General features: G+C 43.6%; 1 protein-coding gene across 2 annotated transcripts in view; it reads right to left on the reverse strand.

Moving 5' to 3' along the window:
* Positions 1-25,511, reverse strand: part of mast4 (microtubule associated serine/threonine kinase family member 4) — a 184,276-nt gene that overhangs the window by 83,068 nt on the left and 75,697 nt on the right. For both annotated transcript variants that reach the window (XM_080743788.1, XM_080743789.1), the window contains one exon: positions 10,285-10,316. In XM_080743788.1, coding sequence (XP_080599914.1) covers positions 10,285-10,316 — 32 coding nt within the window. The remainder of the gene's footprint in view (positions 1-10,284; positions 10,317-25,511) is intronic.

Here is a 25,511-nt window from a genome sequence, read left to right on the forward strand (position 1 = left end):
CCCCAATTAAAAACAGCAGCAGTTGACCCAAACTGTTTTCCTAAGACAAGAGCATCAAATCGACCTTAGTCTATTTACAAAGGAATGATACCAGACATATAACCTAGTAAGAAAACAAAAACAAAGAAACAACAAACAACAATTTCAACCTATATTCTGATTCCACATGCATGAGATTGACCTATATACTCACATACAGTATGTATTGTCTTTCTGACTCCACCTTTCCACTAGATAACAATAACTATAACAATAACAACCTTACTAGTCCCAAAGTACCAAAACTACCAAAAACTACCCATTATTACATGGCTTGGTTGAATGCTTGATTCTGATTGGTCAATCACTGAATTCAGCGGTGTGTTCATTCTGGATAATGACCGCTACGCTTTATAACTCTCTAATCAAAGGCTCAGATCACCTGGCTGTGCTGCTTTATGCCGTATCCAACATGACAGCCATGTAAACAAACGTACAGTATCATGTACTAAACGTTGCTCTCAAGAATGTTTTTGCAAACATTTGAAGCGAGAAATAGACGATGCAGTAACTGAAACTTCGCAGTGCAGACAGCAGGCAAATAGAAAAACAGCAGAAGAAAAAGGGTCTTTATCCCGTGAACGTTGTGCTACAGTACATTACTACATTGTTCATGCAACAGTGTGCCATAAAGGCGTATGGATGCTAGATAAACACACAACAGCGAGGAAATATGAATCACCAAAGTCACATTAGTTGCTGTGTTTCAGCTTGTACATGTTGCAGGTTGTAACATAATCAAATGATTGATTATGAAACCTAGACATTTTATGAAACGTATAAAGAATCCCCCCCCCCCCCCCTCAATCTCTTTCTTTCTCTTTCTCTACTCAGCATACAACAGTTGTTCTCCATTGCCACCTATTTTCTACCCACTGCATTGCACCTGGTGGAGGACACATTAAAACCAACAGGAGACTAACTGTAGTGCACAGACCGATGCAGTTGACATGAAGAGGAGGATAATGGTGGACGAACGGACATGGAACTGTGAGGCTAGCTTACCTCCAGAAATAATAATAATACTCATAATATAATGGTGGACAAATCACGGATACAAGCTGCCGAAATGAGTTCTCAGACGGGTGGCTGGTATCTCCCTTAGAGATAGGGGTGAGAAGTTCAGTCACCCGAGAGAGACTTGGAGTAGAACCGCTGCTTCCTTCACTTGGAAAGGAGTCAGCTTAGGTGGTTGGGGCATCTAGTACGGATGCCCCCCGAGTGCCTTCCTAGGAAGGTCCTCGATGCACGTCCCACTGGGAGGAGACCCTGGGGCAGATCGAGAGCCAGATGGGAGGGATTACATCTCCAAACTGGCCTCGGATCCCCCAGAAGGAAGTTGCTAATATTGCTCGGGAGAGGAAGTTTGGAGCGCTCTGCTGGAGCTGCTGCCCCGGTTACCCGACTCCGGATAAGCGGTTGAAGATGGATGGATGGATGGATGGTGTCTTACCTCCAGAAATGGAAGGCGTGCAGGGGGCTGCAGGGACTGCAGGGACTAGTGGGAGTGGGACTCAGACTTCTGGGAGTCAGGCTGAAAGTCAAACGGGAATAAAATGATGCTCTTTTTTTTTACCCGACTTTAACCCTCTGGTCTTGTGTGAAACGGACCTGAGTTACAACTGATTACTGCTGTTTTAAAGGATACAGGAGGAGTGGACACCTGAACATTGTGGGTACCAGGGACGTGCAGAGAATGTTAGAGAGGCAGGGCCTGACATTTTAAAAGGGCCTTTTGGTGATAATATCGAACATAGCAGACCTCCAAGTTCACAACGCGTTGCAGCGCGACACGTTGTGAGCTTGGAGGTCGCCACACTAAACATTATCAAGTCAATACTGGAGATGTGGCGTAACGGCATGGATTTCTACACAGAGAGGGTAATTCTCTCAATATAAGATGCTGCATTGAAGTTCAGGAGAGTTTAGACAAGGCAATTCTCTTGAACACTGCCTTCAGGTATGGCATGGAAAGCGGGCCTTTGCATTTCTTTCACCATAGTAAAAACTGCATTAATGGTCTGGAGACCATACAGAAGGATGAAAGGGCAGGGGCTCAAGCCCCCTTTGATGTCTATGTTTGCACGTGCCAGGTGGGCATCTCAATGTAAAAGGTTGTCGTTTTGTTTTTAGGTTAAAGCACTATGGACACTATTTCCGCCAGTGCCTCCCTTATTTCTAAACTTCTGTGCCTTTTTTATCAACAAGCTCACAACATGTCTATGCAGATCGACTAGTTGAACAAATTGAAAATGTTTTTCAAAATAGTAAAAAAAAAGTCAAAGAAGTTTAGGCCTGGGGTAAGGGCCGATGCATAGGTTACTCCACTTTTAGAGCAGAGTTTAAATCCGTTCGGTTCGGGGTGTCACCACATCTCGGCTGCACCGAACAGACGACTTTATGACGGAACCTTCCCATCACCTGAACCTCTGAATGACGTCATATTGTAGTTTGGACAGAGCTGAACCCAATTAAACCACTAAAAGAGAGAGTATGCATCAGCAAGAAGGGGTAAGGCACAGGCGGAAATAGAACCATATTCATCACTGCCATACAGTGTTTGTTAAAATACACATCTTAACATTGAGGTGCCAACAATGTTGAGGTGCCCAGTCTTCCAGTTACCCTTTTAACCACTTAAACCCTCTATTCTCAGTCAAAACAGACCTGAGATGGACTGTACTTGGACCACTCTTTTTTTACCCCCATCTACAACAAGTCATTCCACGCACGCACACAACCATAAACACCATAGCAAACAGCATCCTTCCTCTGTGTGTGTGTGTGTGTGTGTGTGTGTGTGTGTGTGTGTGTGTGTGTCACGAGAGCCCAAACGCATGATCATGTGCATCTGCGACACTCCTCACCTGACTCACTGTGCGTGTGTGTGTGCATGTGCATGTGTGTGTGTGTTATTATTGTGTTATATTCCTTGTAGCAGAATACTGCTTGTTGATGCTGATGCTTAGCGTTGCACAAAACCACATAACACAATGACGATGAATAAGAAAGAAAGAGCTAAGAAGATGCAGCACACGCACACACACACACACACACACACACACACACACACACACACACACACACACTCACACACACACACACACACACACACACCTGTCATCATCAAGTTGAACCCCCCCCCCCCCCCCCCCCCCCCCCACACTCAGCATCCCCACTCTGGGTGGGTTAACAAAAAGATAAATACAAAAGATAGCAGATCTACAAGCTCACAACGCGTCGAACACGACGCGCTGTGAGCCAGTAGATCTGCATTTTCTATTCTTTCTTTAAGCAGATTTGGTTTATAATGGGGAGGAGAAAAAATAGCAGTCCAAGTCCAGAGCTGGATCTAATCAGGTTCCATCTCCACTACCAGAGGGTTTAAGACAGTAATCCATTATGAATGTTGATAAATACTCACTCCAGCGTCAGACCGGGGATCCTCAGCCGCTCCCGTTGAGCCTTCATGGCTGAAACGCACCTTTTTCTCTGTTATCTTCTGTTTTGCTCTACGCTGCTGCTACAGCTCTGTTGACATCATCTACATCCACCCTGTCTGTCTGTCTGTCTGTCTGTCTGTCTGTCTGTCTGTCTGTCTGAGCTCAGCCCCCTGCGTGCGTCGACGCACGGCCAAAACCAGTCGCCATGCTGATGAGGCAGACAGGTTGCTGTATCTCTCTCTCTCTCTGTCTCTCTCTGTCTCTCCCTTTGTCAGTCTCTCTCTGTATCTCTCTGTCTCTCTGTCTCCGCACCAGACGAAAGGAGGGAGGATGAGGATGACAGAGGGAAGGGAAAAAGGGAATCGGGGGTAAAATAATGAGGTCTTGTTTTGGTTTCTCTGCCCACCTTGAGTCAGGGAGGAGAGGAGAGGAGAGGAGAGGAGAGGAGAGGAGAGGAGAGCTACGTCAGTGGGTTTTAGCCCAGCCTGTGCAGGGAGAGAGCGTGAGGGGAGGACAATACCCCCCCCCCCCTTCCTCTCACCACGCCTCCCTCCTCCTGCTTCTAAACACACACACACACACACACACACACACACACACACACACACACACACACACACACACACACACACACACACACACACACACACACACACACACACACACACACACACACACACACACACACACACACACACGGTGGTGTCACAGCCGACACCCCCCAGCCTCCCCTCCCCTCCCCTCCCCTCTCCTCTCTCAGCAGATGGTGTGAGCCTGACTGTAGCCAACATGCTAACGCAGCGGCCAGGCCATCTATTTATACTGCGTTCATACGGTAGCATCTCATCCTGCTAGGCTGGTAGCGGAGCATCCCAGGATGAGGCTAGCCTAGCCAACTGGACTGATGCTGCAAGACTAGCGGGCCAATCACAACGTGATGACGACGGTGATGCCGTTAAACGTGCACTGCACACACACACACACACACACACACACAGGGGGGCTGATGTCATCGTTTTATTCCAGCCAACACACGCACACACACACACAGGCCACCTGTTAGACCAAGCCGGTGATGGAAAAACGGATGTTATTCGATACAATGTAATAATGTCATCTATGAATGGCGTACACTCTTTATTGCCCATAACAGGCTGACTGTGTGCGTGCGTGTGTGTGTGCGTGTCAATTTCAAAAACGTCAAAATGTTTCCCCTAAAAAATAAAAAATAAAAGCTAAACTACTAGCTCATGCGTCAGCTATTTACTAGAAATGCCCTAAAATAAAATCATACACAGTTGACCATTTGAAGCACTATTTTTAGAAACAGTCAAACAAATGAATAAAGAAATATCTGATCTACACGGTCACGACGCGTCACAATGTCCCATGTGTATCACAATCATCTTCTATCTATAATGACTAAACCCTCTCAGACAGAATATATGAATATTAAATGAGCACTGTGGTTGAAACCTGCATGCCGTTATGTACGCCGGCACAACGTGATTGGTGGGATTATGAGCGACGGCCCGACGTGATTGGTGGGATTATGGTGACGAGCGTGAAACAGCAAAGACAAGAGAGGCTCCATGAAGCTTTGTTCCAGATCAGTGGTTCTCAACCGGTGGTCCGGGGACCACCAGTGGTCCTTGAGGGGGTCCCTGGAGGTCCCCAGCTAAACGATGACGAGTTGGTAACCAAATGGACCCTTATACTGTAGATCTGTAACTCTTGAGTGTAAAATGAAACCAAGAGTTAAATTATTATTTAACATCTGCATTACTTACCCATTTAGAACGGGTACACATTATTGCGTATCATTATTTTATGCTTTAACTATATACAAGCTCACAGCGCGGCACCGAGTGCCGCACTGCGAGCTTTTAGATCTGCTATTTTTTTTTAATCTTGAAAATTAGAATCTTGATCCGATTTTATAAGTGTCTTTTGAATCCTTCTAAGATTTTTTTGAAAAAAACCTATGTTTCTGCCATTGCGGGGTCAGAAAGAGCACTGGTCACGTGGTTCACTGTCACTTTACACCTCATAGACTTCAATGCATTCTGTAAACCTCCGGTTCGTGGTTTGTCACTATACGCCAATAGATATGTGCGTGGAAGACCTGGCCCCATGAAGTGAACGGGAGTGACGCCACTCTCTCTATACAACACTCTGGTTATGTCGACAGTCAGTTGGAGCAACGTGATTGGTTGTTCTATGTAATGACATAATCACTCAACAACATAATCACATTCATGTCCTTTATAATGAATCATCAAATACTTAAGAACAGCAAGATAGCAACGTCTACCAAAGGATACAGCTTGCTGTAACTACTTCTAAACGTAGTAATGGACACTGCTTAACAGCCTGCTGTAGCGCGGAGGATTCAATTGTAGTCTATGCTTTGAGGGAGAGATCAACAGCAATCAGCTTACTTGACAGGCCAACCCAACCCATTGGCTGTTTGGATTTGAAACAGAAGCCGATAAGCTAACCGTTACAGAGCAGGTCTTGGTTCCTATGAAGAAATGTACTCCTGGACAGATGTACTTCTGAATGGACTAAAAAGACCCCGTGGTGCTGCCGTCGCAGTGAAACACAAGCTGTACGTCTTTGGAGGATTCCGTGACGGCGACGGGGCCCACATCGACGTGCACGTGTTCAACACGGTGTCGTTGCGCTGGATGGAGTCACCCCGAGTAACCGCCGGAAGAGGACAACAACGCCCCCCTGAGGAGGTTCCCTACAGGCCTCTCTGCGGCCACACAGCTGTGCTGATAGAGGATACAGTCTACCTCTGGGGAGGATTTCCTCTCTGCAACAGGCTTTATGCATTTGATGTGAACGGCCACGGATGGTTCAAACCCAGGGTTTCTGGAAGTGTTCCAGAGGCGAGGCACTCTCACTCAGCCTGCGTCTTGGGGAAGGTCATGTATGTCTATGGAGGAGCGGAACAGACTAAGGATATCTACAGGTTGGACACCGACAAGATGGTGTGGTCTTTAATAAACACCAGAGGCACTCCACCATATGGTTCAGAATGTCACTCTGCCACCATCATTGGGACAAAGATGTTTGTGTTTGGGGGCCTGGATGGGGACTGGGGAGTCCACAGCTCCAACGACTTGAGTGTGTTTGACACAGAGACCAACTGCTGGCTGAACACACCTTCTGCACAGCCTCTTCCTGAACCACGATACGCTCATTCGGCCTTTGCCTACAATGGAGAGCTTTACATATTGGCTGAGAACTTCAATGTGGTGTGGATCTTCAATCCAGAGACCTTCTCCTGGAAGAAGAATCCCAAGGAGAGAGGCTTCAAAAGAACGACTATCATGTGCTGTTGCACGGTGGGAGAGCGCGTCGTCCTCGTTGGGGGACGCAACGCACACCTCGTTTGGAGGATCTGGGACTTGAATCCTAGTCTGAAGACGTTATGCAAGCTAGCATTTATTCAGTACAGTCTGGAGCAGTCTGACTCTGGACTCCCGCACATCATTAGGTGGGAACTGAACGCAATAAGAACAGCAACCAGAAAAGAGAAATGGAAAAACTAACACAGCCCTCAAAAACTAAACTAATAAGTGAGCCCACTAGAATCAATAAAAAGATAAATAATAAATAAACAAATAAGTAAAACCACAAGTTGCGGGGTCCAAACAAAGAAGATGATGATGAGACGGCGATAAACACGATGAAGATACAGATGATGGCTCTCAGAAGATGACCATGAGGAAGGAACAAACACGATGGATTTCAACTCGCAACCCTGCACAGGGATTGACACTAACGGTTGCCCGACTGCCCGGGGCAAGTAAAAAAAAAAGGTTGGGCTGGTGAATTGTGCTACTGGGTTGCCCGACCGGGCAAGTGCACATTTTGAGCAACATAATGATGAGATGTGTGCCTATACTTGAACAGGGGCTACAGGGCTAGTTTTCCGTCTCTCTCTCCCTCCCTCGGAGTCCCTCCACACGCCACACAGTGTGGTTCCTGTGGATCTCCTTTTAGTTGACCTTGTACCAGTGATTTGTACTGTCATGAAACTGTACTTTTTTCTATTGCAAACTTCTAATAAATTCTTCAATCAATCAATCAAAAAAACACACACACACACACACACACACACACACACACACACACACACACACACACACACACACTCTGAATGAACGTGCGTGCAGCCGCCAGCCAGTGGCTATGTGAGCTCAGTCAAAAACAGCGAATCTACAAGGCATACACACTCACATTATGCTACAGCATGGCCAGATTAATGTACGCACTTTACGTGCTGAAGCACAGGGCACCAAACGGTGGGGAGAAAGTGAAAGAAGACAGAACTATTACCGCAAAAGTCGCTAAAACATTGAAACATGTCTGCGAACAGCGCGAAGCGTCTATTTTACGTGTGAAGCGTCTATTTTCCATGCTATCAACAGTGCTTTTCCAATGTTTTACCTCCCTGTGTTGCGCTACATAATGCATTTAATCATGAGCAGCATGCATGTGCACTGCAGGGCAGCCTGCTTGTTAGCGTTCTGTGCTAAGATAAACACATCTCCGACTCTGGTCGTCTGCTGTCCAGCGTTGCCATCGTCTTGTGACATCATCGATTGCCAATCCAGCTTATAGAAACTGCAGGCTTTCTATTCCTGAAAAGTTGCAATTTTAAAGTGGAAGCCATTGTTCTCGCGATAATAAAAATCTAAATATTTTTTTCAAAAATATTGATTAAATTATTTTTTGGGAAAATGATGATGTCACAAGACGATAGATTCTGAACTTCCCACAGCTCTCCTAGGAGACTTGGACTGAGTAGAAAAAAATTGTGATATTTTATCATGAACATTAGTGAGGACCTATTATATGAAGACAGGTTGAAAAGTGGTGAACTACTCCTTTAAGTAAATGTACTTAGTTACTTTCCACCGCTGCGGGGGGGCAAGTGGCCAAGACCTAGAACTAGAAATGTACTCTGTCGATACTTGTGCGCCAGCAGAGCGCGCCATGAGGTGCGCTCATCACTGGCATCAACACTGGCATCACCACTGGCATCAACACTGGCATCACCACTGGCATCACCACTGGCATCACCACTGGCATCACCACTGGTATCACCACTGGCATCAACACTGGCATCGCCACTGGCATCACCACTGGCATCACCACTGGCATCACCACTGGCGGTGCCAGTGACGTCACCACAGGCATCGCTAGGAATGGTGGTCCCTCAAGGGCTGTTAAGACCCGAGGCCAGTTCTACAGACACCTTCTAAATCTTAACCTTGTATGTCCAAAACTTTGTTTTATTATTATTACTGTACGAGGTTCCCATCTGACAGTGAGGAGTAAACAGAACCAGCGGTGCATCATCCCTGCCTCCACACAACCAGCTGAGAAAACACTGATGGCTTACAGCAAGCAAGTCAATTTTTTTGCCATAGTGCCATAGTGTTGTACTTGTTCTGTTTTGCATGTGTCTATGGAATAAATATTAATCTAATAGACCGCCGGGTGTGATTATAATGTATGTACGTTTTGTTCCTTGTGTTATGTCAAATGTTTGTATAAATGTACGTGGCTGCTGTGTCGTATGACAAATAAAGTACTATATCATATCATATCATATCATATCATATCATATATCATTTTGGTTAATATTTGCCTGTCATCTCTCCTCACCAACATCCATACAGCATGGAATTGTGGACAAAATCCTATCCGATGACAACAACATATTTTATGTTTTGGGCTCTGAGAAGCTACATCTGATTAATGGTGGTCCGTGGCTCTAATGCAGAATAAATAACGGATCCTTGATGTGAAAAAGGTTGAAAAACACTGAAGTAGGGCATTAACTGACAACAAAAAAAGTTACATACCTACATACATACACAGTCATGCATAGGAGACGGAGTGAGCACTGCTCAAAAAAATAAAAAGTAAACACAGACATACCAGGTTTCTGCCTGGCAGCGAATCTTGCGCGTTAGGAGCGTGTAAGGATGAAACAGAGCGTTCATATTCATGTCCCGGGATTTTTAGGTCGGAGTATAAAATAATTTTTTCTTCTTAATTAGGAGGCTCATTTGCATATTCATGTTCACAGCCAGAGCTTCTTTCTCGTGAAAAACAACACGTTACCCAGCATGCACCGAGACACCTCAAGTAACCCTTCTTCATTATGCTTTCACAAAAATAAAAATGCCCAACTACCACCGCCGAGTTAATGTGTAAGGTGTACACGCAAACACACGCTCGCTCGCACACACGCACAACTTTATTTGGCTTTACTCATCAACCGTTTGTCGTACAAACTTGTAGGTGGAACCAATGCCACTTACAGGCATCTTTGTGTATACTGTGACCTGACGGTCGCTTATCTCCCGATTAGGGAGTCTTACTGGTAGATATTATTGAATGTATTAGCCATGCCAGGCTAGCGACAGGCTATACCAACACTGTTCAGAATGTTCACACCCAGGGTCACACCAGGGGCCACAGGGGAACCCGGGGGCCGCAGTTGCTATGGTCCACACCTAACTTGGCACAGACACTGTTCAGAGGTCTGCCTTGACAATAGTCACACCATGGGGGGCCTCCAGGGCTGGGCCAGGGGCCACAGGGGCACCGTTGCAGCATGCATTGTCCAGGGTGTACTACTTACACTAATTCACCTTAAATAAAATATTAAAACATAGAGGATATACTACACACTCTCAGAGTTAAATGAACACTGATGATTGTGACTGAGTAAAACCTGTACTGAAGTATTATAAAGTATTAAAGTACTCACACACTGCCTCTTCTTGGAAGACTCAACTCCTTCTGTGAATGAGAAGAGAGAACACTATGAGCATGATGTGTAAAAGATAATATGTTCTTCTGTGAATGAGAAGAGAGAACACTATGAGAATGATGTGTAAAAGATAATATGTTCTTCTGTGAATGAGAAGAGAGAATACGATGAGCATGATGTGTAAAATATAATATGTTCTTCTGTGAATGAGAAGAGAGACACTATGAGCATGATGTGTAAAATATAAATATGTTCTTCTGTGAATGAGAAGAGAGACACTATGAGCATGATGTGTAAAAGGTAATATGTTCTTTCATGGCACCCTGAAGCAAAAAATGTTTGCTTTAAAAATATTACAATCCAGTGATCAGTCCTTTTTGCGTACACATGGACAAAGCCAGATATCTGTTGGAGCACTGCTCAAAATTGAGGGAGCGGTGTTTTTTTGGAGTTAAGCGGCCCACGAAGCTTGGCCAAATGTGGGACACACACACATGCACACACACGCACACACACACACACACACACACACACACACACACACACACACACACACACACACACACACACACACACACACACACACACACACACACACACACACACACACACACACACACACACACACACACACAAGCCAGATGTAGTAGCGGTCAACACCGCTCTAAAATACTGTATGTTGTATATATTATTATGTTATCAATAGCAGGTCTACAAGCTTATAGCAAGGCACGAAGTGTCTTGCTAAGAGCTTGTAGATCTGCTATGTTTTTGAATTGCCAAAGCATATTTTTTCCCCTATGCAGTTGCATAGAGATACCACCAGAGGGGAGTGTTGGTTATATTATCCATGATAACATTTCCTTCCCAAAGAGCTGTGAGATTGGGTTCAAAGCAAGGTCGTCTTTCACCTGATTTCAGAATACAAATAAATAAATAAACAACACATGAAATAAATAAGTAAACAAACTAAAAACTATGCCACAGCTAGAGAGTTCACAAATCAATCAATCAATCAATCAATCAATCAATCAACAATCACATGAATATAGAAATAAATGCAACAAAGAGTCACATGACTTGTTCAACCACTTAAAGGGATAGTTCACCCCCAAAATGACTTTTGTTCTATTGATGACCTAACCCATTGATATTTTTTTTTTTTTTTTTCCGCATTCACAAGCCAATAATTTGTGTCTCCATAGGGAACAAAGCAGACATACAAAGAGCCTGCTTTGTTCCCTATGGAGACACATGTCCATAGGAAACTACTGCTGGTCATTAAATTATTGGCTTAAGAATTTGACAAAAACTAAAACATATCTATGTATTCTCCATGAGGTGAGTAATCAATAGAATTTGTTGTACGATACATAGTAAAAAATAAATCAGATCTACGAGCTCACAGCAGGTGGCCTAGCGACACGTTGTGAGCTTGTAGATATTGTGGCTGGTGTGGTTTGTGTGAATAAGACCATCAGATAATATGTGTGTTTGATGATGTGTTGTGTCAGCAGTAACACACATTATATCCTCTCCTCCTCCCCCGACTGGCAATTAGAGCTTAATGACTGCTCTCCTCTGAGAGACACACCATATGCACGCACACGCACGCACGCACGCACACACAAACATTTTTTCTACTAAAAAGTACAACGAAAAATGTTCGTCGATTAACTTTTTCCACGTTGTACAGACACCTGTGTTCTTGCCACATCTCTGCACCGATTCCTGGTCCATTTCAGCTGTCTAACAGACTTTTAAAACACGTTCTCTTGCCATGTTTTTCGACTCTTCCCAATGTTTAGGGACGATAAGCAATATTATCATTTATCGTGATAAAAAACACTCACCATAATCGTATGGTGAGATTTAATTCATCATGAAATCGTCCTCCGTCATGCACTGGGATCAAGTCACCTTTTATTTGCCGAGCTGCATATCCGGTACCACTTAAACCCTCTATTGGTAAAACGTACTTATAATACATACTTGATACAGTCTTTGTTTTACTCTCTACCAAATCTCTTTGCCAAAAAATAGCCGATCTACAAGCTCACACCGCGTCACATTGGTCCAGAGCATACATGGGCAACTGGCGGCCCGGGGGCCACATGCAGCCCCCACCTTCAGTTAATGCGGCCCGCAGGTTAATACCAGACTACTGATATATTAATGATTTCAGCTGTTACAATTACAAACATGACCTGCTTTAATTACGTCATATTAGTAGCTTAATGACTAGTATTGTGCTATTAAATTACTTAATTGTATAATTAATTGTATTTTTTCCAATGTCCAATGTATTTGTATTTAAGTTCATGAAGTTAACATGAGTATATAACTAAATAAGTTTGAAATGAAATCGAAATGTTACATTTCAGGATTCCAATTTAAAAAATAAATAACAAAACATTATTCAGGATTCCAATTCAAAAGAAGCAAAAATAGCCGATCTACAAGCTCAAAACGCATCGCAACGCGATTTGAGCTACGGCAGTGGATTTTTTAAAGAACGCAGACTCATACAGTCAGCTCATTAATAATTCCACTTCGTGTCTATTTGCTTTTCCCTCTATGGCTGGTCTGGAGATCTAAAGTACAAACTGCCACATACTGTGGAAAGCTGCTGACTGGCAGAAGCACAATAAAGTCAAGATGAATGTGATGAACTGTAGAAGATACAATGAACCCATTTAGGCCTAGAATTATTGAATGCTTTAACCAGTGAAAAATAGCAGATATACGAGCTCACAGCGCATCACTGAGTGCCGCGCTGCGAGCTTGTAGATCTGCTATTTTTTGAAAAAGTTGTGAAAATGTGTGCAAATCTTTGAATATATGTATTTTCAAAGCGAATGTTTGCAACTCAAATTCTGTTTTTGGGTGGTCCCTGGAACTAGATATTTTGAGATGGGGGTCCGTGGTCAAATACATGTCATTTTGGGGTCCTTCTCATGAAAAGGTTTGAGAACCACTGACATAGTAGTCTCTCAAGAACAGACTAACTGAGCTCCAGTGAAGTGAAAAGGACCTTTTCTTCGACAATGGCTGAACAGATTGCTGACATAGAAACATAAGTTTTTCAAAAAACCTTAGAAGGATTCAAAAGACACTTATAGAATCGGGTCAAAATTCTAATTTTCACGATTTTTCAAAAATCTACAAGCTCGCAGGGCGGCACTCGGTGCCGCGCTGTGAGCTTGTATATCTGCTATTTTTCAATAGTTAAAGCATAAAATAATAATACACAATAATGTGTACCCGTTCTAAATGGGTTCAATGAAAAAAAAAGGTACAAGGTGAAAGGGTGCTCTATCCCAGTGGTTTTCAACCTTTTTTCAGATCAAATTCCATTATGTATTTTGAATCTGAGCCACGGACCACCGTTCGATTAAATGTATCCTCACACACCCAAGACTTAGAATATGTTGGTGTCTTTAGATAAGATTTTGTCCACAATTCCATACTGTATTGATGTCGGTGCAGGCAAACTCATCAAAGTTAAATTCTTCTACATTCTAAAATCTTCAACCTTTTGTAAATTAACTAAGTATGTTTAACAATAATTTAAAGCTATACTGTGTAAGTTGCTAAACTAGTGGTCAGTAGCGGTATTGCTTTTTTCGGCCGTTTTTCGCCCGGAGTCGTCACGGACCACCGCCACGGACCACCGGAGCGGCGCCGCAAACCACCGCGACCGATACAAATCCGTAGAGGGGTAGAACGCATGGTAGAATGTAATTTTCTGGCCAGGATTTGGGGATTAAGAGGTTAAGAATCATTCACCATGGTAAACACTGTAGCTGAGCGAGGCTACTTCCTGAAGACACCGCAGATAAGCTGTGATTGGCCGGTAGTGTATCATGTGTGTATGATCCGCGATGTGATTGGCCAACGTATACACAACGTATACAGATGATGCAGATGACGTAATTTTGCCGCGAAATTCTCCCCCCCCTCACATCTCTCTCTCTCTCTCTCTCTCTCTCTCTCTCTCTCTCTCTCTCTCTCTCTCTCTCTCTCTCTCTCCCCCCCCCCCCCCCCCCCCGCTGGGGAAAATAAATCTGTTCTACTCTCGATAGATAGATAGATATCTATCTATCTATCAATCTATCTATCGAGAGTAGAACAGATTTATTTTCCCCAGCGGGGAATATGTTTGCAGGAACACTTGGCTGACCCCACAGACTGGCAAATATAGTTACCGTAGTTGGCAGGGGACCTGTTATGCCCATATATATGGTGTTCCGTGTCAGGCATGGCCAAATAAATCGGGGAGAAAAGGGAATAAAAAAAAAACAAAGAAAAAACATAAAATACAGCTAACAAAGAAAGATTAGCGCTGCTGTGCACGAAATTACAATGTTTGCAGAGCCTTGGCTAAGCCCTCATGCTGCACTATAGAACAGTAGTTTCACTAAGTGTTACTGGTTACCACACAGCAAATCCCTTCAGACTTATTAAGACAAAGAAACATTATTCACATGAACCCAACAGCAATTTAGTCCTTAATTTTTGTTCCTTTCCCCCTGCACAAAGATGTGTACGAACACTTCTAAATGTAATCCACTTGATCCGCCACAGTTTAAGGGTTTAATGCTGTGGTTCTCTGTGCCTACAGATCTAACAACCAGAGACAGACGGTACGATGCGTCCCTCCAGCTCTTTAATGAACAGAACATGTCTAGAGAGAAGGAGCGACAGGGGAGACTCCTGTTACTGAACTAACGCTCTAAGGAAATGAGTACCATCAGGATATAGAGTAATGTAACACTTATTTTAACATTTTAACATGGGAATATCACTTACACCACCTTTAACCCTCTAAGGCCCACTGTTGTAATATTACAACGTTTGTATTTTATCCAAAAAAAAGGTTTAAATCATTTTATTTTAGCTCCCCCTACCACCTAAACATCACCATTGGATTCTATTGTTTAGTATTACACTGCCATTGGCCACAATATTTGCATATAAATACCCCCCACAGGGGCTGACATTCACACCCGCCACACCCGCTGACATTCCAGAGTTTTGACGAACAACATCTCACTTTTTCATGGAAGCTATTCCTCACAAAAACATAAGTAAAATGCCTGTACAATTTTTTTTGGTGATCATTAGAATGTCTAGGACATGTACATATGTTATTATTGTGAAAAATATCCCCCATATGTAAATTAGAGCATGATTTATGATTTATGGCTATAAAACCTTACAAAAACATTTTTTTGAAAATAACATTACATTTTCCTCTTATTAGGACTCCTACAACACCATCTGATTTTTTTCAATTTTTTATTTCAAGTATTTCTATATTTGGGCCTTAGAGGGTTAAAGGTGGTGTAAGTGGTGTTAAGACGCCCGCGAAGCTGTCACAACAGAGACTGACACAATATGTCCATATATGGGCATTCCCAGATATTAATATTGACAACATCAGGGATCTCCATATATGGGCATAAAAAGGACAAGGCCGGATTTGCCAGTGTGACTCGCGTCGCAACAACCACACTGGTTATCATGAGACTGACAATATGTCCATATACTGTATGGAAATTAACATTGATGATATCAGGGCTCTCCATATATGGGCAAAATAAATTTGCAAGTGTGGTTGCCGTGACACTAGTCACACTTGAAGTCACAAATGAATTGTGTCCGTCTTGGCCAAGAATATGGAGTGCAACATGAGGTGTGACTAACTGAGTGTATGAGTGACTGACGCACATGAGCTACAGGTTTTCATAGTAAATGCGACCTACAGTTGCAATTAAAAGCATGTGAGATGCATTGTCCAACCCTTTCCTCTCCTGTTCAGGGTTTGTTCTACTACTCTGTGCGTCTATTTAACCATTATGTCATATTCATTTCAATGTGATAATATGAAATAAAATATAACATTTTGCTGTTGACACATTCTGTTCCCAGCCAATACTGCTTGTGACCTCTGCGTCAATATTGGCTCCATTATCATAAAACATGTCCATACGGCTTGAAGAGCCAGACAAGACAAGACAGACTTGTCATTTTAGATATTCTGCGTTGGCTATTCTTCAAAAATAACAGATCTACAAACTCACAGCTAGTCACTTCGTGCCGCGCTGCGAGCCGCGCACATCTGCTATTATTGAACAGCTTTTTTTTTTTGTTTTAATCTTGAAATGGCATTTGTAGAATCGGCCTCCGGTCTTAAATGGGGAAGTACAGTACTCAAGTATATCTACTTTACAGTACTCAAGTACTGTATTATGTACTTTACTGTTTAGCACCGTGTTATCACATTGATATGATGAAGGGGAAAGGTGAACTCCCCTCCTGTTAGGTGATAAGAAGCAGCCCGATCACTCTTCATGCACTGAAGGAAGCATGAGCTCAGTTCAGGGCTCTCCACAGGTTGGCAGAGGGAGAGCAGAGCTCAGGATTACAGTTTAGGCTTAGGGCAATTGGCACTGGGTGAAACAATGGGTTACAAGATCAACACTATGGAGAGGTGATCATTCTTTACAAACCTTTTTGGCTCAGGGCACCCCTATAAATATTCTTTTCATCCAAGGCACCCCTACATTATATTCATGATTTTCACTCACAGCACCTTATATTTATAGCATATTTTAGCGATTATGTTGCGAGGAAAACATTGAGATAATAGCCATTTTGGTTAGAACTGACTGGAAATAACTTTGTACTAATGATACAAAATGTGTTTTTAGTGACCAAATGAATTACAAATATTATCAAAATGATCTGGAGGCACCCCTGGACTGCCGTCAAGGCACCCCAGGGTGCCCCGTCACCCACTTAGAAAACCCCTGCTTTACACTCTCACATAACGGAGCCACACTGCACTTTCAGGAGGAAACCTTGGATGTCTGAAACGGGTACTTTACAGGAAACAGGAGGAAAAAAGAAACTGTGTATTCAGTAATGATTTAGTCACAAAGCTCATGGTATTACTTTACTTTACGCTGGTTTGATGTTCATATAAACCCACAGACACACTTAACTGCTTTCACTTTCACTCAACGTATGTTTTTCATAATAAAAAGTAAAACTAAACAAAAAAATGTGCAAGTTTGCAGCATGTAGATCTGCTAGGTCTGTGTGTTTCTGTGTGACACAGTATTATGACGAAGAAGGGCATTATTTTATGAAATATAAGCATATTAAAAAAGTGGAAATATGAAGATAACGAACAAGATCTCTGCCCGAACAGCAAAGCTGTGTTAAGTTCATGCTGATAAGTGCCGTTCTCGTGAATATCCTAAACATCTGACCTGCCTGCAGCATTACAATGTAATTACACTCTACTCATGTCAAAAAATAGATGAAAATCCGAGTCCTTTTTAACCTTGTTTTCCTTCTCTATTTTACTTCCCTTTCCTGGAAACGACAAAAGCGACAGACCCTCGTACGAAGAAAAAAGAAAGCTCACCCACTTCCTTCCCAACCTGTAACCCATGCCATGCGACAACGCAAAGTCGATTGTGTATTCAGAACACTTACACAGCAAACAGAGTGAAAAAACAAATCTAAATCGTGTACGAGTCTCGCTATACAAAAGCTTCTCAAAGTGGCACCGGTGTCTGCATGCTCATTGAGCAGTACAGTCCACATCCATTCAAGCATCTCACAGTGGCAAACAGCACAAGCATACAAACGAGCCTCCCCCTCTGGCTTAGCGGACAAGAGAACGTGTTGTTTTATAGCGGTGGTTTTTACCTGTAGCCCTCGCCGTCTCAGAATGCTGGACTGGTCCATGTCAAGACACCCACACACACACTGCTGCTGCTAGGAACATGCTCTGCTACCGGTACGCAGCCCTGCCATGCTGCACTGAGCTGTTAGCTGTATGTGTGTGTGTGTGTGGGTGGGTTAGGGGAGACACTCCACCACTCCCACTACCCTCTCTTTCCCCTCCCCTCCTCTCCTCTCCTCTCCTCTCCCCTCCCCTCTCCTCCCCTCTATACCATGGGTCTTCAACAGGTGGTCCGGGACCCCTAGGGGGTCCTCAGAGTTACTACAGGGGGACCTCCAAATCTTTTTTCTCCTTTTTTTACCAATTGAACGCTAGAGTCCATATTCCGAGAACTTGAGCCAAAAATAGCAGATCTACAAGCTCACAACGCCTCGCGGGTGCGAGGCGTTGTGAGCTTGTAGATCGGCTATTTTCGGCAAAGAGCTTTGGTGTGGAGGGGGAAAAGAGCAGACTAAGTACAGAGTGAAAGGTAAAGTTTATTAAGTATTGACGGTTCAAGTGATTAAATATCTGAAAACACAAATTGTCATGAATCCAAAATACACTGATGATTGTGCTGTCAAACAATGAAACTATATGGAATCTATGAACAGGTTGTGGGGGTCCCTGCTGCATCTCTCTCTCTCAACTAAGGGGTCCTTGGCCTGAAAACGTTGAAGACCCCTCCCCTATACTCTTCCCTTCTCCCCTCTAGGGATAGGACCATAAGCAGTTACTATCAAAACCTCCACCGGCTGTCAGTCTGTCCGTCCGTCACGTCACACTTTTGCCCTACTCATATCTCTCTGCCACCGTTGCCCCTATCCATGCCAAACTTTGCACGCACACACACACACACACACACACACACACACACACACACACACACACACACACACACACACACACACACACACACACACACACACACACACACACACACACACACACACACACACACACACACACACACACACACTTCGGATTAAATGTGATTTTAGCAGCTGCTAAATGCTTCCACCACAGAGTGACCTGATTGGACAGAGATTAGGTCAGCTGACCACCACCTTCCTCCCATTACCACTGATTACCACTCCTCTGTTACTGCTGAGAGAGAGAGAGAGAGAGAGAGAGAGAGAGAGAGAGAGAGAGAGGAAGAGAGAGGGAGAAAAGAGAGAGTGGGCAAGAAAAGAATAAGCAAAAGAGAGATAGAGAGAAATACAGATAAGGCGAGAGAGAGAGGATGAGAGAAAGGAGGGAGGAAGAGGGGGAGAGAGAGTGGGGGGGTGAGAGAGGAAGAGAGAAATAGGGAGAGAGAGAGAGAGAGAGAGAGAGAGAGAGAGAGAGAAAGGGGGGGGGGGGGGCAAGAGAAAGGGCAGGGACAAGCAGGAAGGATAAAAACAGCACTTCTAATTCAGCGCAGCGTGTGTGTGTGTGTGTGTGTGTGTGTGTGTGTGTGTGTGTGTGTGTGTGTGTGTGTGTGTGTGTGTGTGTGTGTGTGTGTGTGTGTGTGTGCGTGTGCGTGTGCTCTGTGTGTGCACACTAGGGGTCAACAGGGGCTCCCAAGACTCATTTCTCAGGGGTTTTTCTGTGAGTGGATATCCTCTGTTTGTGCGTGCGTGTGTGCGTGTGCGTGTGCGTGTGCGTGCGCGTGTGTGTGTGTGCATCCTGCATACAGACACATTGTTCTTGTCAACCAGGGTCGTGGTGACAATGAACTTCCACTTCCTGTATGATAAGGAGTCCATCTGCAGCGTTGATGATGTCATCAATGACTCCTTACAGTTAACTGTCATTCAGGAAACCAAAACTATTCAAAAAAAACATTTTAATAATAGTGAAAAGAGCAGATCTACAAGCATAGAACGCACCATGCTTGTAGATCTGCTCTTTTCAGATAGCACCATGATGCGGCTCGTTTGAGCCTTGCAATCCATAGCTATCACCCACTGAAAAAATGCCCACGGAAGCGGAGAAAAATACTTTTGTGTGGAAAACTATCCAACGGAAAGCGAAGTGGAGATTTCTTTTTTTTTTTTTTTTTGACAGCGTCATTTCTCTTTCTTTTTTTCTTTTTTTGTTTTTGGATTTCGGATTTCTAAAACGCAACGAAATAATGCAGCAGAGTGCAACCAGCTTTAGTGTTCAATGTTAGTGCTGAACAACAGGACACAATCCTAATCATAAATGACTGATTGTCTGTCTGTCCCATGTCTGTCAGATATACACACTTGCTGACATCACTGATACTAAACAATGCCCAATTTTGGACATCATTGATATGTCTGGGTTCTACTTCTGAGACTCCTACATTCAATCCCTCAAATGCTGTGCTCACTCCATAACCCAACCTGCACATATAGGCTACTTTATGTTGGAACGAGCAAGGACTATTAATTATACAATTAGTGTTCAATGTTAGTTCTGAACCACAGGACACAGTAATTAATTAGGACACTGGGCAGAGCTGAGAGCAAGAGAAGGACCTCTCCTTCATGTAACACAGCTCTACAGCACCATTCACTAGACAACTATAAGGTATATAATTATGTCAGTGTCCACACTGAGGTAGCTGAGATACACTCTGTAAACAGTGGCAACCAACTAATTAGTCTAATATACAGACTAAAGCCCTTTGCACAGAGGCGCGTTTATCCGCACGGATAAACCGGACAATTGTCGCTTGCGGTAAAAAAAACTCATCACTCCTTTTATGACTCCTTTTGGGATCCGCAGCACCGATTTATTCATGCAGCAAACGAAAAAAAAAATAACGCAACTGTCCTGTGTGCAAAGGGCTTAACAGTAGTGGTTTTCAACCTGTTTCATATCAAGCCCAGGTCCATTATTATTTATTCAGCATTTGAGCCACGGAATCACCATTTGATGACATTTAGCCTCTCAGACCAAACACTTAGAATGTTTTGTTATTGTTGGATAAGGAATGCGTCCACAATTCCATGCTGTATTGAAGTGGTGCCATAGGAGAGATGACAGGCAAACGTTGATCAAAATATCAATCCTCCTACATTCTCTAACAGTCTAATTGTAAATTCATCGATACAGATGTTTAACAATAATTTAACTCTTGGAAGAGTTAAAGATCTAAACGGGTCTGTGGGTTACTAACCGTCCATCATTTAGCTCCATCATTCAAGCTGGGGACCACCTGGAAGCCCTCCAATGACCACTGGTGGTCCCCGGACCGCTGGTGACGTAGTCCACACAGTGATGTAGCTATGATACACTATATAAACAATGGCACCCAACTAATTAGCCTACACATATACTGTATATAATTATGTGAGCGCCCACCCTGACACAGCTGTGATACACTATTTAAACAGTGACAAAATAACTAATTAGTCTAATAGCCTCCATGCACAGTATTGGAGATTGGGTCTCTCATCCTTTACTTCCATCATCCAGGTGTTACCAATGATACTAATGGAGGCTGTGTTCCATTCTGATAAGACAGCGTCAGGGTGCTGATATCATATTGTGCATAAATAAGTAAAAGAGGCTGCACATCAGCATTGGGTTTTCTCTTTGGAGCACTGGACCTAAAGTCCAGTATACATACAGCCTGAAGAAGGCTCAAAGCCAAAACGCGTAAGCTTTCTTGTGTGACAATAAAAAAGTGGAAATGTGAGTACTTTGTCCTCCACTGATTTAAAGTGTTGCATGTGCTACCTTTTTTGGAATGTTTTATTATATTGTGTCATGTATGTTGGCTCACTGGAAACACTCTGCTACACCAGTATGGTCTCAAAGTGTGGTCCAGGGACCCTCCGCATCAATATACCGACGGGACGGTATGCCGACACTAAAACTAACCCTAACCCTGACGGCCGGACCACACCAAGCCGTTTCGCGCGCGTCAGTGCGTATGCGGGTCGTGCGCGCGTATGCGCGTTTTGGATAGATCCAATGTATATCAATTCAGCCGGCTACACCAGGCGTACGGATAGCGCGAACCACGGATACGCATTCCCTAAAAATAGGATCGGTTCTATTTTTTAAGCACGCGTATGCGTTTTCTACACAGACTATCTGGTCTTCCTCACATATACTGCCTCCTTGGTGTAGCCTGGAGCGTTTACGCATACGCGAGCGTCTTCACGGACAGTGCGTGCGTATGCGCGCATTTTTTGGTGTAGTCCGGCCGTAAACCTAACCTCAGTAACCGTGACGAGTAACTAACCTGCCGACACTAGTCGGAACAGCGGCCCGTCAGAACAATGAGCGAACCCCGGTTTCCTGAGGGGGTTTGAAATGTCCCCTTACAGGTGTATAACACTGGGAGTGTACAAACAGAACCAAATGGACCCATTAACTGAATACCCAGGCTTTCACTGTGTATTGATTACAACTCATTTATCAGCAGGATTTTGTTATCCCCCCCCCCTCCCCCTCCCTCCAGTCAGCTAGTGGCCTCTCATTCACCCCCAGCACCACATTAGCATTTGGAAAAAAAGTTATTTTTCCAAATGCCACGGAGCCGCCAATTCCATCCTACAATTTCACACTCTTGCTTGGGTGGGTTTCCTCTCTGCCTCTTGCCCCCCCCCCCCCCCTCTAGTCTGTGTGTTCATTTCCATTCAGCGGGGCAGGCAGCGCTGGGCTGAATATTAAGTAAATCCAGCCTCTTGTTGCTTAATCCGTTTAGAACGGGTACACATTTTGTGTTTCATTATTTTATGCTTTAACTATTGAAAAATAGCAGATATACAAGCTCACAGCGCGGCACCGAGTGCCGCGCTGCGAGCTTGTAGATCTGCTATTTTTGAAAAATCGTGAAAATTTGAATTTTGACCCGATTCTATAAGTGTCTTTTGAATCCTTCTAAGATTTTTGGAAAAAAACCTATGTTTCTATGTCAGCAATCTGGCTTAGCCATCGTCAAAGAAAAGGTCCTTTTCACTTAACTGGAGCTCAGTTAGTCTGTTCCTGAGAGACTACTATGTCAGTGGTTCTCAAACCTTTTCATGTGGAGGACCCCCAAAATGGTATTTATTTGGCCACGGACCCCCATCTCAAAATACCTAGTTCCAGGGACCACCCAGAAGCAAAATTTGAGTTACAAACGTTTGCTTTGAAAATACATATATTCAAAGACATTTTCACAACTTTTTTCCAAAATAGCAGATCTACAAGCTTGCAGCGCGGCACTCGGTGCCACGCTGTGAGCTTCTTTTTCTAGGCCCTAAATGGCTTAATCTGCAGCCAAGCCCAGTGGTTCCTGTTAGCAAGCATGGACCAGAATGACTAGTGCTACTGAAGCTTCAATAAGCTGCTGGAATCATTAGGTTAGTGCAGGGGTCCTCAACAGGGGGTCCTCAGAGTTACTACAGGGCGTTCGCCTTTTATAGCCGACATGTAGATCAGAATATAAACATTAAACTAGAAAGATGCGATTGTAAATTGCAAGTGTGGTTGCGAGTCAAACTAGGCAAATCTGTCAGTCCATGTCCCTATGTCGGTGCTAACCATTCTGTCCTTGTCCCTTTTATGCCCATAAATGGAGATCCATGATGTCATCAATATTATGCCCATATCTTGGAACGGCCATATATGAACATATTCATAGTCATAGTCAGCCTCATGTGGTCTATGAGGTCAGTCATCTCCATATTTGGGATAAAAGTTAAAATTTTAATTCAAAGTCAATGGAGAAAATGAATTCACAAATACATTTATATAAATATATTGGACGTATTTCTTAGCAAAATGCTCCCGATGAAGCTGGTAGATTTGACATACTGTATGGACCAAGAGCATGCTGTGAAACCTGTGGGAGAAGCAGAGCCGCAAAGACATGTTTATCTGGGAGGGGAAGATGGATGGATGGAATAAAGTGGGACTACAGTACTATAGTCTGTTTGCCCTGCAGGGGCTGCCACACTAACTAGATTCTACAGCAGGGGTCTTCAACGTCTTCAGGCCAAGGACCCCTTGGTAGAGAGAGAGAGAGATGAAGCAGGGACCCCCACTACCTGTTCATAGATTCCATATAGTTTCATTGTTTAACAGCACAATCATCAGTGTATTTTGGATTCATGTCAATTTGTATTTTCAGATTTATTAGTACTTGAATCGTATACTGCCCTCTTTTTCCTCTCTACACCAAACGTCTTTGCCAAAAATAGCCGAAAAAATGCCTCGCAGCGCGAGGTATTGTGAGCTTGTACAGTAGATCTGCTATTTTTGGCTAAAGTTCTCTGAATATGGACGCTAGGGTTCAAGTGGTTAATATAAAAAAGGAGAAAAAGGTTTCTATCACACAAAGATTTGGAGGACCCCTCTGTAGTAACTCTGAGGACCCCCTAGGGGTCCCGGACCCCCTGTTGAAGACCCCTGTTCTGCAGTACATAAATAATGCATTTTTAATAAAGAATAATGACAACAATACATTAACTGTTGCAACGTAAATAATGGGAGGTGCATTTGTCTGACTTTCCATGGGGTGAGCGATTAGCATAAACAATTTATATGTATTAGGGATATTATTCATTCATCTTTACAAGTCAAATGGTTTGTTGCCTAAAACCAAATGCAGTTAATTAACACCAACAGTATTGCACTACTATTTAATTAACATGCACCAACAGTATTGCACTGCGATTTAAAACCCTATGATATGTACTTCACTGACTGGGGTCCCACAGGGATCATAACTGGTCCCCATCTTTTTTCTTCCCCCCCCCCCACTCTACACCACTGATTCTCAACATAAGGTCTGGGGACCACGAGGGACCCTTATGCTGCGTTCAAATCTGGATGGTTCAAGCGGCGGGATTACAGTACATATACAAAGTGAATGCAAAGACGAGACGACACGTGACCGAGCACGGCTCGAATGGGTGCGGCGTGAACCATCCGAACGGGGCGGTGCGAACGTTTGCTTCTGTATCTTTTGCCCCACTTGGAAAAATCCAACTGAAGCGACCTTCGCTTCACCCCCACTCCACCCATTGTGTCCTGACAGTCAATCAGCATTGATGTTGCCCAGAGAAATGTTTTGGAACCTGTAAGGTTCCAAATGGACGTTTACAGGTCAGTAACTCTGAGAGTGTACAAATGGAACCAAATGGACCCTTACAGCTCTGTAACTCCTGACTGGCAGGTGAGTCAGTAATGCAACAGTGGTGACAACACAGAAATGTGTGTACAGAAGGTAGGAATTAATTGGAATCGGGAGAAAAGGGGGCTAACAAATAATTGGCTACTCTGATTGCAGGAAAGCATCAGTGTCACTTTACTTTAGACTAGCCCTTACCCGTTCAAAGATATGAGCTCCGAAATGATGTGCAGTGTGTGGGTTATGGGATGTGCACTGTGCACACAGTATATGAGGGATGGAAAGTAACTTTAACTGGTGCTTGCATGATAATATGTAGGAGCATCAATGTAAGAAATACCCGTTTGGTTTAATGGCTACAGAGATACTGTGTACCGATCTGCATGATTTTGGACAAAATCT

This window comes from Nannobrachium achirus (genome assembly GCF_963921795.1).
Source record: "Nannobrachium achirus genome assembly, chromosome: 15".
NCBI classification, from domain to species: domain Eukaryota; kingdom Metazoa; phylum Chordata; class Actinopteri; order Myctophiformes; family Myctophidae; genus Nannobrachium; species Nannobrachium achirus.